Source organism: Micrasema longulum, unplaced genomic scaffold (genome assembly GCF_059751315.1).
Source record: "Micrasema longulum isolate JH-2025_06_02 unplaced genomic scaffold, ASM5975131v1 h1tg001970l, whole genome shotgun sequence".
NCBI classification, from domain to species: domain Eukaryota; kingdom Metazoa; phylum Arthropoda; class Insecta; order Trichoptera; family Brachycentridae; genus Micrasema; species Micrasema longulum.
Window position 1 is genome coordinate 129,750 of NW_028279143.1, and position 17,039 is coordinate 146,788.

At 42.1% G+C, this 17,039-nt stretch overlaps 1 protein-coding gene across 4 annotated transcripts; it reads left to right on the forward strand.

Annotated features, from left to right (window-relative positions):
- The first annotated feature begins 1,242 nt into the window (after positions 1-1,242).
- On the forward strand, positions 1,243-8,295 carry LOC148273374 (major facilitator superfamily domain-containing protein 12-like). 4 transcript variants are annotated; one of them, XR_015824597.1, is made up of 8 exons: positions 1,243-1,350; positions 2,410-2,671; positions 2,742-2,949; positions 3,027-3,111; positions 4,437-4,908; positions 5,649-5,799; positions 5,880-6,055; positions 6,209-7,059. XR_015824597.1 is itself a non-coding variant. In XM_088238809.1 (8 exons), the coding sequence occupies exons 2-8, from the start codon at positions 2,413-2,415 to the stop codon at positions 6,304-6,306; spliced, it is 1,377 nt and encodes a 458-aa protein (XP_088094935.1). In that variant the 5' UTR covers positions 1,243-1,350; positions 2,410-2,412; the 3' UTR covers positions 6,307-8,295. The 4 variants fall into 4 exon arrangements, 3 of the variants coding, with proteins under 3 accessions (XP_088094935.1, XP_088094937.1, XP_088094936.1); XM_088238809.1 differs by having other exon boundaries at positions 5,880-5,983; positions 6,209-8,295; XM_088238811.1 differs by having other exon boundaries at positions 5,880-5,998; positions 6,209-6,336.
- Positions 8,296-17,039: the final 8,744 nt, after the last annotated feature.

The window sequence follows — 17,039 nt, forward strand, 5'->3', positions numbered from 1 at the left end:
ATGTGATGGGTTGAGAAGTAACTTGAACTACATGCTGAAACTGTGTGAGATTGACAGAGAAGGTTGCAGTTTAATGCGTATTTATTACATGGCGAATAAATAAACAATTATGTCGGACGAGTGTTACGTCATGATGTGATGGGTTGAGAAGTAACTTGAACTACATGCTGAAACTGTGTGAGATTGACAGAGAAGGTTGCAGTTTAATGCGTATTTATTACATGGCGAATAAATAAACAATTATGTCGGACGAGTGTTACGTCGATGATGTGATGGGTTGAGAAGTAACTTGAACTACATGCTGAAACTGTGTGAGGTCGTCGAGCTGGTCTGACGTGAACTGAACTGACTGACTGATGTTGGCTGCGTCATGTGGTCTCTTTATATACCATATTCCTTTGTAGTTCATTTCTTCATAGTAGGGATGATGTGAACGTACTGCAGGGCGATGCCCTCCGATTTCATGTGAAATACTCAGAGTTGCATTTTACGAATGTATAGGATTCGATTGAAAATGATGACGTTGCATCGTCGGTCATTAGTCTCTTTTAGGTGAACTAATTTAACACGTTCACCTAAAAGAGACTAATGACCGACGATGCAATGTCATCATTTTTAATCGATTCCTATACATTCGTAAAATGCAACTCTGAGTATTTCACATGAAATCGGAGGGCATCGCCCTGCAGTACGTTCACATCATCCCTACTATGAAAAAAAAAAAAATTAACACGTGTGTGTCATCGACTATGGACTATGAACCCTACAGATATCGGCGTGGCTATGCATTTTTATAAATAAATAACTAAATTGTAAATACGATTTTGTCTTTTGACACCATGAATGTATCCATGAAAGCATATGTACATATTTGGTTCAATCCAACCCGCTTTTAATAAATAAACATGGAGTAAGAATAAGCTATTAGAAAGTAGCGATAAAGTTACGTTGTATAAATGAAAAAAGTTATACTGGTAAAAAAGAAAACATAATTTTAATAAAAATGTTTAAGGATGAAAAAACAATGTCACGGGAATCGTGCAAAACAAAAGTTGATATTATCCTGGGATACAATAAGCATCACATTGCGAAGATCATAAATAGACATCCAATTTGTATCGAAACAACCGGGTAGGGTCACACTACCGCATACCTTTCGTGCGCCATGAACATAGACCCTGTCATAGTTTCAGCAGCGGTTTCAGTCAATATTATAGTCTCTGGTTTCAGTTTAGTGTAATCTGTGGCCAGAGCAGAAAGAAATTACCAAATTATATTTTTTCACAGACGCGGACGGCAGACGTCAGATTGACATTTGAAGTTTCTAGGTTTAGTTTGTCCTATCTATAGGTAATGAGTATAATATTTATATTTTAATTCACCTGTGGCAGATTTGCGGTTTGACGTGTGTGGCGTGCAAACGCAAAAGTTCACAATTGTAGTATTTATTGTACATCGTGTATAAAGCAGCAAGCATAAATAATCGGTGAATAAAAGTGCATAGTTTGATGGCGTGAAGGTATTCAGTGATATCGGTAAATTTGTGTTTCTAAAGTCGACCGTTCAAAGCTGCCTGCGCAGTCGCTAGTGCCGGAAAGTCAAAAGTATCGGTAGCAGATAGAATAATAACAAAACTAGGGAGCGGATCGCTACGCTGCATTACACGTAAGCATAACATACCCACGGAGCGTCATCGTGCGTCGAATGCCATTGTTATCGGAAATTGGTTTATCTTTCTTCGGGACCGCCGGCGACTAGCGACCGGCGACCGGTGGCTGTGCAATAAACTTATTTATTTATTTTATTGAAGAACAATGACTGACAACCAGACATACATACATAGATTATAGTATTTAACAAGATATATATAATATTTCTAGACCCGTTACCCTTTGTAATTGTTCGTAGCATGCGAGGTGTTAAAAACAATAATTTACTGAAAAGAAGAATAAGTACAAAAGCTTTGAAAAAAACTAACTTTTGTTATAATAATAGAAAAATAATATTTTTTTTTAAATAAAAGTAATCAAAAGCATAAGAAAACAAAAACTTCATAATAAATTATAGAAACCTACAGATCATAAATAATTTTTGAGTTCGCTTAATGAATTACCAAAACTATCTGTTATATCTTTCGCATTGTGCTCATGAACCTTGTCGCAGGTGATGCCTGCACGCGCGAGAGAGGGGATTATAACATTACGCCAGGATTGCGTAGTCCATGTTGCTGATGAGTGATGATCGTGGAAGTAATGATGGATTTTGTACAGTCAGATCAGGTCTATTGTATTTCTTCTCATTTCTTCATTCGGCTGTCTAATTGAATAAAAGTTAAGCGATCATTATAGCTTTGTGGGTTACGACTCTCCTTAGTTTTTACAATAGTATCACATATATCATTCTTTACAGAAAATGGAGTACGAGCGCTTGTCCCTAGGGGTGCGGCTCTGCTACGGGGCGGGCCACGTGCTGAACGACGTGTGCGCCTCCATGTGGTTCAGCTACTTACTGGTGTACTTCCAGCTCGTGCTGGGCGCGGGGGCGGCGCGCGCAGGCGCCCTGCTGCTGCTGGGCCAGCTGGCCGATGCCCTCGCCACCCCCTTCGCCGGCTTCCATTCCGACACGGCGCCCCCCTCGCGCTACGGCCGCCGCAAGTCCTGGCACCTGTTCGGTGAGTGCTAGTCTCGTGCCGCCGCCGCGCGGGTCCGCGTGCGTCGCGTGCTCACTGCCGTGTGTTGCAGGTACGCTGTGCGTGTTGGCCTCCTTCCCGTTCGTCTTCGCCCCGTGCGTGTATTGCGCGACGGCGCACTGGGGCGCGCAGCTGGTGTACTACGCGGCCTTCGTGATCATCTTCCAGCTGGGCTGGGCGTGCGTGCAGGTGTCACACCTCGCCCTCATCCCCGAGCTGTCGGTGGACCCCGACGAGCGCACGCGCCTCGCGGCCGTCAGGTGAGGATCGCCGAGGGGAACACCCCCCATTGCCTGCTCGTGTGACGCAGCCCTTGATGCACCCTTACGTGTTGCAGGTACAGCTTCACCGTGTTCTCCAACGTGGCGGTGTACCTCGCCACGTGGCTCGTACTGCACCTGACCGAGGGATCTTCGCAGCAGGTTCGTGATTCATGCCCTCAATATAATGTTTAAACCTAAAATATTACTACTTTCATCAGACCGTTTCTCTGTGGGGATAGGCGGAGAGGATGGAATGCCACACGTGTTTATTCCGACGTACATAGCCTTCGATTTAGCCTGCTTTTTATATGACCAGACTTTAGATTTTGGTTTGTCTCAGAGGTGTGCGAGTTTTTTTTATGAGCGGGCTAAAAAAATATAAATGAATTTTAGGGCGACTAAAATATGCTTCATTTATTTGAAAAAAAACTAAACAATGTAAAAGTTGATCGAGTAATTTTATTAATATTTATGAAAATCATTACTTATTTATTGGACTAATTAGCGCTTCCATTGCAAAGGTATATATTATGCTTCTGTCATATAAATCTAATTGACTATTCAAAATTGGTATATTATAAAAATTACTTGGATGTTGGTAGTAGAAACACTTATGCGGATATCAAATATCTAACCATTCTCAGCAAAGATAAAAGCTAGTTTAATTCCTATCTTCAGAAGCTCAAATTTAAGCCTTTGTGTTACAATTCTTTAATAACTATATATCAAATGCAATTCCTCTGTCCATCTATTTTTAAAGTCTATGCTTTATTTTTACTCAAAGTTTGCATGGTAAATAACATATTTGTACAATTTATCCAAATCAAAGTCCAACAAGAAATAAATACCTTATTTATTTATGTTGATCTTTAGTACAACATACAACTGTCATTGAGCAAAGGCAATAAGGCTGGCTGCCACCGTGCTTAACCGTGCTTGCCATCTTTATAAGGCTTCCGGTTCTCGACATTCTGGACGTCCACTTCTGACTTCGTTGGCAGTTATGTGGGACACAAACCTGATTTGGAAGGATGCTCAGGAGCTGGCAGCCGAGAGAGAGACTTGGTGGCTGTTTTTGGACACTAAATATTTGCCATTCTGAGGGTGTAAATGAGGAAGTTCAGTGCTATGAAAAATTGGGTATTTATACCCCATTTTTTAAAATACCCAATTTACGTATGGTAAAATTTGATTGTTTCGGTGAAGTTTCTCAAAAATACATGAACAAGTTAGTAAAAATGAGCCACTTTGTAACGCCACAGTTTATGTGAACACGTGTTTGTAATAGCCAATCAATTATAACGTCATATTGTTATGGCAACCATGGGCAATCATGATTGCAACCGGCCACAGATTTCTGGTTTCCGGGGTAGTTGTGTTGATAGACGTTTGGGGCACAAATTACAACCGTACCTTCAAATATCAGAAACAAAGACAAACTGTCGTTCTTATAAACTGATGTAACGAATTGTGCACATATCTAGATCGGTCCTGACGATGCGGGAAAGTTCCAGCTTGTCGTGTGGATGGGGCTCGGTCTGGGGGGGCTGACGTCGCTGTGGTTCCATTGCGCGCTGGCGGAGCCCGAGCCGGCGCCCGCGGCGCGTGCGCGCCCCGCTGCGCACGGCGCCCTGCTGCGTCGCGCCGCCTTCTACCGCCTCGCACTGCTCTACATGTGCACGCGTCTGACTGTCAACCTGTGGCAGGCGCTGCTGCCGCTGTACCTCCACAGCGCGCTGCGTCGGCCGGCCGCCGCGCTGGCGTCGGTGCCGCTAGTCGGCTTCCTCGCTTCCTTCCTCGCCAGCCTTGTGGTTCGCCGCCTGAACCGCCGTGCGGGCCGGCGTTGGGCCTTCCTGCTCGGAGCCCTTTTGTCCATGGGCGCCTGCGTGTGGCTTTTCTTCGGCGAGGGAGATGTCTATTCTACTTATGAAGTGTACGGTGTAGCCTTTTTATTCGGTATGTATAATTGTAGTTTTAATTCATTTTAAATATATTGTGGAAGTCCGTTTATCCGAACTCTAGTAAACTGGATATTTAAATATGCTGATCGTTAGCTGCTTGTAAATGAGTTTCTTCATCAAAGCTATTACCTTTGCTGGATATGTTAAAGTAAGTTTTTAATGTGATTCCAATTTGCTATATTATTTTAAAAGCAATAAAAATATGGTCTTACAGTAAATTTTGCATTTTCTCAATTATCCAGATAGCGTCTGGCATTCATTAGTCCGGATAATTGTATTTTACCGTATGTCTTATACATAGTCAACATGTACAGGGTGCAGTGTGAAGAGCGGACATTAAAAAGCCGCTAAGATTACCCGTAGATGTAGATGTATCCTATGTGGAACTTGACGAGTGTCGCTTTTAACAAAATAAGCGTGACATGTTAATCAATATCATTTATCTAAATGACATTAGAGGAGATTTGATAAATTGGACTCACATTTTTTATTTTATTTATCCTTCTAAAATTTTTGTAAAAATAATGCTCCCTCACTGGGGTGTCCCTTGCTGAGGGAAACATTTCACATTATTTACACACATTACCATATAAGCGCCATATTTACTTATCTGGCTCGATCCACTCATCAATCTGTGCGAAACCCACCTCGAAAACATGCATATTGTTAGCATCGCCTGTTGTGGAACTGTAAAACAGTGTTTGGCACGCTCACTTATTGTTTGTCCTATTGCAGGTTTGGGAGGAGCGGTCATGTTGGTGACCAGCCTAGGGTTCACTGCCGACTTGGTTGGGGCCGCTACATCTACTTCCGCCTTTGTGTACGGAGCCATGAGTTTCACGGATAAGCTGGCTAATGGACTTGCCATCATGCTTATACAGCACCTGTAATGTCTTTCATTAATCCGTGAAATCATCCAGACATTTGTTTTCTAGAACAGTGTGTAATGTGGAGGATTGGTTACAGGTCGGAGGGAGCAGACGAGCAGTTCTACCGCCGCGCCGTGGCTCTGGGCTGCGGAGTACCGGCACTGTTGGCTACGTTGGCCCTGCTGCCTTCCTGCACTCGTGGTTAGTTGCTCTCAGGTAGTAGTAGCGCAGCTCCCGCACCGCACCCCTGCCTCCGCAGGTTGTCATTCTCAGGTAGTAGTAGCATAGTTCCCATACCGCTCTTCCGCCCTCGCAGGATGTTGCTCTCGGATAGTAGTAGCGCAGCTCCCGCACCGCACTCCCGCCCCAGCACCTCACCCCGCAGTTTCTCTTGGGTAGTAATGGTGTACCTGTCCGCTGTTACAGGTGACGCTCCCGAGGCGCGGGCGGAGGAGGAAGAGGAAGAGGACCGACGTCTGCTGCGGGGGGAGGAAGTGGACAGCTCGGCCGTGCCGGCTCTCTAGTTTCTAAACGTATTAACCGATGTCGGTGTGGCTATCTTGTGAGTTAGACGAGTCCACAGATCTGTCATCTGTATGTGATGAAAGTTCTAGTTTCCTGTAGATTTCTTATTTGCATTTTTCGGCTACGTGTATATGAAACGTTTACATTATTCCTATTCCCGCCTATTAGTTTGCCAATTATATGTATACGGGCAATGACCATGTAACGCAACTGATTATCCTTCGCCGGATAAATGATGCCATATGAAACTTGTAACATCTCGTTTTTTGTAACAATTCCAGTGGGAAATTTACTGATGTGTACTAAATAGACACGTTATTGCCTTACTAGCCTTATTCATATTTGACAAATATTTCGTAGCCTTCAACAATTAGAAATAAAGAGATATTAAATCACTATTCACATGCAAACATTAGTGTCAGAAAGAGAATAAACATATTTCCTTAGTTCATATTTTCATGTAACTCGTTGCCATAACTACGACACTGGCTGTCAGTTTTATTATTAATGTTCTTTAAAATTGTGAAAAATGTACTTAAAAATATAATGAATGTTCTCTCGCAGTTGTAGTGTAATCGAAGCATTAGAGAATGAAGTCTAGGAACCCTCCTAGACTTACCCAATTACCCAATACCCACGGATAGAATCACTTTGTTAAATAGAAGAAATAAAAAGATACAACTTCCGTATTGTTACAATAAGACCGAAGTGTGCACGTAGGAACATTTTGAAATAAAAGCTTAAATTGAAAATAACTTAAAATAAAGATATATTATGACATTATTGTGATAAAGTATTTATAGCTATGAATTATATTTACAATTAGAGTTTAGGTGAGTATTGAATATTTATTAATTTAGTGTATCCAATGTGATCGATCAAGTGTTAATAAATTATTGCACAATTCTAAATGTTATTATAATGGTGGAAATATAGTATCGCCAAGTCTAGACTGATAATTCTACAGGAATATTCTTTATCTTAAATCAGCAAACGGTTATTATCGACCGGCTATTGTTTCTCACTGATTTTTAATAATATTCATATAAAATAAAACAATTTCTAGAGGTTTTGATGTACCTACATATGCAAGGGTCGATCAATATGCTCCGCCGCCGACCTATTTCAAAGTAGATGAGAGTCCCTATTTTTCTGGACTATAGCTTCCTGGTAAACGAATGCGTCCGAACTGCACACCACGTAAATGTTCCCGTGGTCACCGTCAGTCGTGGCAGTCACCGTGGGCTGTCCTCATGAAACAACATCTTGCAGCATTTTGCACTAGTGAGCGACCTGTTGTAACAAAACTGTCTCGGTAACTTGTCGCTCGGTACTTTACACGTAGCCATATTAGGCTACATAATGCACGCACATCGGGAGCATATCGATTGACCCCCGTACTGAGTGTTTTACTATAATATGTACAATGTGCTCATTGGGGACCAGTTTCTTATATTTTTCCAATACCCACAATCTCCACGCGTGATGATTTAAAAACTTAGAATTTTGGATGGTTTATGAGATGTAGTCTTTTTTGTTTGATCACCGTGTTTCGTCTATCTCTTATAGCTTTCAATTCAATAATAAGACCACATTAACATCCACTCTAGAATCTGACGATTATTATTCAGTTCTAATTTTGAATATATCGCACCTCACCGAGGGTGTAGGGACACTTTTCAATAATACTGTGAATGTTTGATCAGTCTTTGTTCTCAATTGTAATTCTTTCTATTTCCTTTCTCTGATATTTACTATATCCTTTTTCTTTATTTTTTTGTATACATTTAAGTTTTTTAAATTTTAAAGTAGCATGTAAAAAAATGAATAAAATAAGTTTTCCAATAACAAATAGAATAATTGAAATGCAATAGAGCTCATAAATTTTCTCGATCTCTTTTCTTTTTTAATTTATTTATTACGTATACGGTTTAAGCCAATTATAACAGTCATATGAAGAAAAACATGTACACGAAACTGAACAAAAAGAACGTAAAACTACGTAGTAATGACAAACAAGGGCGATGAAATAATGGTATACAATATATTCATAATCACGATCAACGTGACTTTGAGCTAACCTATGCCAATCCATCTTCACCCCAAACTGTGTTAGTGGCAAAGAAAAAACGAAAAGCCAGAAAATCTATCCCAAAGAATTCCAAGTTGTGTGACGAATTGACTAATCTATACATTCTGGACATTGGGGCATAAAAACAAAAGTTTATCTTAGAAGATTTGATAAATAGCAGATTTTGACTTCTAGCGACACAGTTGGGAACATGAAAAGAAAACAATATTTTGAGTTTGTCCAAATTTTTGTAGACAAGGACTGGAATATAGATGTTCGAATATAGGCAGAATGGTGAATGTTACACAGTGTGTAAAGTGGCCACTTAAACCAGCCATTGACAGGTCATAAGCCCTGTAGATGCCTAGACTTCTGTATTAACTTCTCCTTAATGTTCTTCATCTCTGTTGTAATATGTTGACATGAAAAGAAATTGATTGCAACAGCGATGGGACATCACTAATAGCATAAAGTATGTATTTTAAAAATGCATATGAGGTCCCTCTCACTTCAGTTGAATTGTATAAGGTTTTTTCATCGCGAGAAATATATTATTTTATATTTGTCAATACAAGCAGAAGACAAATGATGTGGCACCGTTCATTAAAACAATCAAGATCTCGATAAGTTGAAGTATCTCGCTGTCATCATAATACATTCTTCATCATTCCAATGAGCCGAGATATCTGTCTAGTATTTTGTCAACCTTTTTGAGCACAGGCTGTCCTTTCGCTTCCTCCTAGTCATATTTTTCTCAAGTTTTTTCACTGTTCATGATGCAAAGGTATGGAACGATTGTGAAAGATGCTCGATCACCATGTGTATTCAAGTAACGTCTGAAATGTCGACTTTTCTGTAGACCTTTAATCATCAGTCATCCTTACCTCCATCCCTTTCCTCCCTGACTCTTTTCTGTCGTTTATTTATTGCGCCATGATCCCGTGCGTGAGCACATATTTTCCACACGTCCTCTCGCTATCGTAAATTATTCAAAAAAATGTTTAATATGATGATTGTATTATTATGTTAGTTATTATTTATATTTGTTTTAAAATATTACTTTATTATTGTTTGTTATGTTTAGTTATGATAATGGTATTATCAAATGATAATCTGATGTTTTCCGACATCCTTAGTTTTTATATATTATAAAGTAATATTACAAAAGTCATTCCAAAGGTGCAATACGAGTATTATAATTTTTAGAAATGTAAGACTCAGTAATATTTCATCTGTGATAGTCATTTGTATAAAAATATTATATCTTTGTACATTATGGAATGTTGTTTGTTACTAAGATATTAAAATATTTTGTCTCGCATTTGTGTTTTCTTTCTGCCGCAAAGTTCTATCAACAGATTGAGATTCCCACACCGGGAATCTCGAATAAATACTTTGTTTTCAGTATTAGTAACAGTATCTGATCCGAAGACAGTGTGTTTAAAGCTCCCATGTAACAATAACAGTATTCGTAACAGTAACGGTATTAGTAACAGTAACAATAACTGTATAAGTATTAGTTACAGTAACAGTTACAGTAACCATTATGGTAACAGTCACAGTAACATTAGGGCTATTTTAGATGCTATGCGTAACAGCATAAGCGACCAAACGAGATTGGAGGAGAGTATACATAGTATGACATTTCCAACATCTTAACCTTTCTACACCAAATAGTGCATAGAGTACTGCATCGGTACACCAATTGCAGAGTATCTTGAATATTTTTGTTACATTTATTTATTTTAAGGCGATTGTAGTCTGCATTACTTTACGGGCTGTTTAACCCATCACGTAATGTAGACTGTAAACACAAGTAAGCAGATAGCTGCTAAACTCTCGATATGTACAGAAAAATAGATCCTTATTATTTACAGAAGCCTTATTCAGCAATCGAATTGCCCTATTATTGAGTGAATTCTGACTTGCATTTGTACGGCTTCTGGGTGTGTAAAACAGTTCACGAGATCTATAGTATAATTATTGGGAACATACAAACTGATCTCTTTCAGTATATTTGTATTATATATACTTCCAGAAATCAGCTTATAGAAATGTTTCCCAAGAAAAATTTGACGATGAGATTTGAGGGTGTTGTAATCCAGTGACGTTGATGTTAAGTTGTGTGTGTGTGTATGATATGATGCATGAAGTGAGTTTGGACACAGTGTGTTTAGCGCTCCCAATGTAACTATAACAATATTCGTAACAACAACAGTTACAGTTGTGGTAACAGTAATATTCCGTAACAATTACAGTAACAGTATTAGTAAAAGTAACAGATAAGTAAACAGATACTGGCACTTGAGACGTTTTGGTACCAAAATCCGTGGTCGGGTTGTGGTCCCGTGGTTAGTGTCTCGGACTCACGGCTCAAAGGTCCATGATTCGAATCCCACTCTACCCCAACTTGATTCCCATTTTCTAATATTGAGTTGTTTACAACTCGTTGAAAATGGCCCTCAAAATGAAATATTTGGGTAAATCATAAAAAAGCAATTATTTCTTTTTATGTTAAAAAAAAAAAAAAACAGTAAACTGATGTGGATTCAGTAAATATTAAAAATTCCAGCGGTGGGAGATTCTTTCCTCCGGACGTCTTCACGGTACGACGGAACTGTTTCTGTTATTATTAACTGTTACTGTAACTGTAACCGCTACGTAAAAAGAAATCGTACCAAGAAATTGATCAAATGATGTTACGCAAAGTATATAGAAAATATTCAAGAAAATATTACAGGTAACACAGGTAGCATACTTCAGTTTTTTAACAGCCGCTATAAAGTGTCATCGAGTTTACCCGATAAAATGTATAGCGAAGTTGCAACGGATTCCAGAATTATAAAAAAAATTGCAACCGGTTGACAAGAAATTAGCGCACTGCTTACTAATTATTTCAAATCTGTATACAATGCATCTCATGATTCTTTCATATTTTCCCAGCAGAATATCATGTGCCCAAATATAGGTAGATTCACTCTCTTACCGTCTAGTATTCTCAAAAAATGCAAATCATTGAATATCAGGAAGGGTGTTGGCCCAGATGGTCTACCTCCTCTTTTTATAAAAAATTGCTCCGAATCTTTGTGTCTACCACTTTATATCATCTTTAATAAATCTACTGATTCTGGTATTTTTCCATTATTATGGAAAACTGCACACATCTCTTCAATATTTGAGAAAGGCGATAAGGTGAATTTCACAAATTATAGACCAATTGCAAAATTATCATGCCTTAGCAAAATTCTTGAATCTCTTGTATGATATATTATTCTCACATGTTAAAAATTATATTCTATCAGAACAACATAGTTTTTTTTCCAAACTATCTGTAACAACAAATCTTATCCAATACTCAATTTTTGAGTGACAGCATCGATAACAATTTGCAAGTTGATGTCTGTAAAGCTTTCGATAAGGTCAATCATAAACTTTTATTATTAAAACTTCAGAGATTTGGGGTGGATGGCTCACTATCAAATTAGTTTAAAACATACTTCACGCACAGATCTCAGATTGTTGTTATCAGTGGTTTTTCAGGCTCTCCTTATTCCGTATACAACAAGGATCCAACCTCGGACCACTATTCTTTCTGATATTTACTAATGATATTGCTTTAAAAATTCAATTTTCCAAATTTCTTTTATTTGCGGGTGACCTTAAAATATTCAAAATTATAAAATCAATTGATGACTTTCATAAACTACAAAATGATCTTTATTCTTAATTATCTTGGTGTCATGAAAACGACTTATTTTTTAATATAAATAAATGTGTGTCTATTAAATTTACAAGAAAAATAAATAAAATCGTGTTTAATTATTAAATCAACAACACAATTTTAATGAGCGTCGAGACGATTCGAGATCTTGGGATACTTATTTTGATAACAAACTAAAATTCAACCATCACATTGATCACATTTCCAAGAAAGCGTACAAACATCTGTGGATTTATTTTGCGAATATCTAAGCCATTCAAAAGCCCAAAAATTGCTATAACATTGTGTATAAACCATTTGTTTGTAGCTTGCTTGTGTTTGATTCTATAATATAGTCTCCTAATTATAATATTCATATAACAAGGATTGAATCGGTGCAACGTAAATTTTTTAAATGGTGAATATTTAGAATTGGATCAAATACTTTCATAATTAACTATTATGATCGTCTAGAGTACTTTCATATCTTCAGTTTAGGATTCAGAAGGATTTTGGCTGGTTTGATATTCTTGCACAAATTAATATCTAAATGTATAGATGCCCATAATATTCTTGCTCAGATTAACCTTAATGTACCTCACCGTAACTTGCCTATTAATTCTGTCTTTGCTGTGGCAAATTATAAAACCAACATCGGATCAGTTAGGTAAGGTTAGGTTGCAGCTTGGAAGAGGCAAAGGCTTGTCCTGATTACCAAGGCCAACAAGACGCCTGGCCCGATCCAGCAGGATCGATTAGCTACGCTTAGGAAGCAGCGTCAGGTTCTTCCCATGCTGTTATTGTTAGCGCATCGGACAAATCAAAGACTACTTCTGATATCATGGCAACACTGAGGCAGGACGTCAGGCCGTCAGAACTGAAAGTCGGAGTGAGCGCACTCATACCAGCCAGGGACAACAAGGTAATTATCAAACTCCCTACGTCCAACGATGCTGATACAATGAGGGCTGCTCTTCCAAGACTGACCAAAGGGAACCTGATCGCAAAGGAAGGCAAAAGGCTAATACCTACAGTCATCCTAAAAGGTATCGAAAAGGAAACCCGGGATGACGAGATTATTGAGTATATTCTCCAGCAGAATGACTCGATATTTGAAGTCGTCGGCCAGAATACAGATGCCCTAAAAATCCAGAGGTCTTTTCGGAATAAGAACAGTGAGCGACTGAGTTATGCCATCCTTCTTGTTAACAAAGAGGTTCGAGAAGTAATGATCAACCAGGGTAGAATCAGCATTGGTTACCAGAGGGTACAAGTCGAGGACAGTTGTCCCATAATGCAGTGCTCCGTGGCCAGATGCATGGAAAGTAAGGATCGTTGCCTGCACTGCGCAGGGGATAACAAGTCAATGCACATAGAAAAACCAAGAAGCTAAACACCGATGCTGGAAACGTATAAAAATGGCCAAACGAAAGACAGAAGCATCAAAGCATTGAGCCAACAATAGGGAATGTCCCTACCGAATTAAAATGATGATGAGAACAATAGAGAGGGTCAATTATGGCTAGTTCCATTTTGACCACTTCCACCGGGATCCAATCACACATCGCCGGCACGACTAAAGTTAAACAGTGGAATCTAGGCCGCTGCAAAGCGGCACTAGAAGAAGCACTGGCCAACAGACGGGGGGCGGATATACTGCTGCTTTAGAACTCTTTTGAAAGAGGTTTACTCAGCAAATTTCGAGGTGAGTGGACCCGTGTCTGAGGCGGAGTTTAAAAGAACGACTCGAAGAGTATCTATGTTTGAAAGGAGAGACGGCCCCAATGTAAACTGTATTTATGCAGTTGGAGCTGAAGTAAGGAGGCAGCTCGTGTCCTGTGGACACTGCTTCATCGGATGGAATGCCTGTCGTGACGCGATTTTGTTGGCGCTACTAGGTACTTATAGTGCCATTTATACGGGCACTTGAGCTGCACTTGCACACGAAAGGTAGAAATCTGCCGACACTGTGCTGCCGAGGGGCATGGTTAGGAAACATGTACAAATAGAGATGCACCCGCGAAATGTGCTTCTTGCACTGCCTTTAAACGGCAGGTGGACCATCCGACAAGTTCACAGATCTGCCAGCCTTTAAATCAGCCATAGATGAGAACATTCGTACAACTGACTATGACTATGACTAGGTTAGGTTAGGTTAGGTTTATCTGTGCCGGAATTGTTCCCAGCCGGGACATAAGGCTGCAGACTGCCGGAGCAGCCCAGTATGCCCGCTTTGCATTACCTATGGCGAAGAGAACGCCAAACATCGGAGCGATAGCTCTCAGTTCCGGGCACACCAGGAGGCGCTCGCGATTGCGAGAAGAAAAAACAAGAAGGCTCTTTTGTGACCTTACGATTCCTGCAAATCAACCTGAATTGCTGTAAAGCTGCCCAGGATTTGATGCAACAGGCGGCGCGCGAGTACCGGGCGGACTTGGTGATTGTTTCTGAACAGTACCGGAACCTGAAAAGGGGATGGTATTCGGACCCAAGTTCGAGGGCAGCAATTTACCTCCCTTCGACGAGTCTGCCTGTCACTGGGAGTACGCCAAACAATGGTGGGGTTGGATGGATCTGGATCGAGGTAGGAGGGTGCAGGATCTATTCCTGCTACTGCTCTCCAAATACCACAATCCATGATTTTGAAATCCAAATGGAGGGACTTCGAGATGATGCCCGAAATGCCGGGATCCCGGTTCTCGTCGCGGGTGACTTCAACGCGAAGGCGGCGGAGTGGGGATCCGTGACGACAAATCGACGCGGGCAAGTTCTTTGCGCGACAGTTGCCTCTCTGCGCTTACATGCCGCAAATGCTGGAGGCGCGCCGACCTTTCAAAGAGGTGCATCCAGCTCGGTCATCGATGTCACATTTGCGGACGAGACAACTGTCGGCAGAATCAAGGGGTGGAAAGTCATTGGAGACTACTCCGCCAGCGATCACCGCTACATTTTTTTTGAACTCTCGAGTGGAGATAATTATAGACATTCCTCTTCTCCAGCCGGATGGAGCGCCAAAAGATTACGGACTGACGCCTTATGCGAAAGCATCGCAGATGGTCTGGAATTGCGCCCTGATCCTACCGCTGAAGAGACAGTGGGGATGGTGACGGAAGCCATCGTCTGGGGCTGTAATGCCTCCATGCCTAAGCGTAGGGAGGGACCTCGGGGGAGGCGAGTCTATTGGTGGAATGACACCATAGCTGGCCTCCGGCGAGCTTGCCTCGCCGCCAGTAGGAGATCACAGAGACGTCCTGAGGACGAGGACCGGAGAGCGATCTTCAGGGCGGCTAAGAGTGCCCTCAAAAAGGCCATCAAGGAAAGTAAGGAGCAGTGCTGGCTAGAGTTGTGTGGCTTGATAGACGCGGATCCGTGGGGACTGCCATACAAACTTGTGCGCCAGAAACTGCGGGGCCGCACTTTCGACCCTTTCCTCGCTGACCCTAGGAACTTACGAGCCGTGGTTGAGAAACTTTTTCCAGACCACGGCCCGAGAAGGAAAGACCCAGCGGGAGACATGCAGGTAGAGTCCTCCACTCAGCCACATCCTTTTACCCGGGCGGAGCTGTTACTGGCCGTCAGGAGACTTAAAAATGGCAAGGCACCAGGACCCGATGGAATTCCAAATGAAGTAATACGGGTGGTCGCCGAAAATTTTCACGAACTTCTCCTTGATATGTACAACAAGTGCCTAAACGAGGGCATATTTGGTGCAGCTTGGAAGAGGCAAAGGCTTGTCCTGATCCCCAAGACCAACAAACTACCTGGTCCATCGGCATACAGACCACTCTGCATGTTGGATGGATTGGGGAAGGTGCTGGAGAGGATGATCCTCCAGAGACTCCAGCCGTGCCTGAAGGCAGGACTCTCACCTCTGCAGTATGGCTTCCGACCGGGACGGTCGACGGTTGACGCTGTGGCTGACGTGGTGGGACATGTTCGTAGAGGCTTCGAAGGAAGCGTAAAGAGGAGCCGTCATACTGTGCTGGTGGCACTCGACGTGCGAAACGCGTTTAACTCCGCGCGCTGGGATGCGATCCTCAGAGCGCTAGAGGTGAACGTCGAAGCACCTGGCCACCTAGTCCGACTGATCCGGGACTATTTTGGGGGACGAACGCTCACCTACAGTGGTCCCGGACTGGAGGAGGGGGGACAGACGTGGAGTGTGACTGCAGGCGTCCCGCAGGGATCGGTAATTGGCCCCTCCCTGTGGAACGTTATGTATGACGGCCTCCTGCGGATAGGCCTTCCCGAGGGTGTAAAATTGGTGGCCTTTGCATCAGCAATGCGACCACGAGCGAAATGGAGTCCGCTGGAAACGAGGCACTCCGGAAGGTGAGACGATGGATGGACCGCACGGGGCTCGAGCTCGCCTGGGAAAAGACAGAGGCTCTGCTTTTCACGCGGAAACGCGGAATGGTGCCGCCGAGGTTGCTCGTTGGTGACTTTGAGGTACCTTTTAAGAGGACGCTCAGATACCTCGGAATATATCTCGACGGCAAGCTGCGGTTTACTGACCACGTTCGGCAAGCTTCGAGCAGAGCCGCTTCGGTCGGCGAACAGCTAGCTAGATTGATGCCAAACATTGGAGGGCCTAAATCCTCAAGAAGAAGGCTTCTCAGCGAAGTTGTTCATTCCACTCTCCTGTATGGCGCCCCAATATGGGCAGATGCCATGAGGGTGGAGAGAACGCGGCTCATGATGGCCGGAGTACAACGTCGGATGGCACTGAGGTATCCATGGGATACCGGACTGTGTCTGAGGATGCGGCGCTCGTCGTGGCAGGAATGATTCCCGTGGACCTACTGGCTGCTGAAAGGCTGGCCACGTACGCGGGCATGGAGAAGGCGACTGCACGTGCTCAAACGATGACTCGCTGGCAGGAGCGGTGGGACTCGGCGGTGAAGGGAAGGTGGACGCAGAGGCTGATAGGCAACCTCAACGAGTGGACGAAGAGAGACCAC

What these genes read in the sequence shown, in the direction of transcription:
- LOC148273374 (XM_088238809.1), top strand. Translation starts at nt 2,413, where the DNA reads ATGGAGTACGAGCGCTTGTCCCTAGGGGTGCGGCTCTGCTACGGGGCG. An exon ending in CCGAGGGATCTTCGCAGCAG is followed by an intron (nt 3,112 to 4,436) that starts GTTCGTGATTCA and finishes GCACATATCTAG; the next exon opens with ATCGGTCCTGACGATGCGGG. An exon ending in CGGTGTAGCCTTTTTATTCG is followed by an intron (nt 4,909 to 5,648) that starts GTATGTATAATT and finishes GTCCTATTGCAG; the next exon opens with GTTTGGGAGGAGCGGTCATG.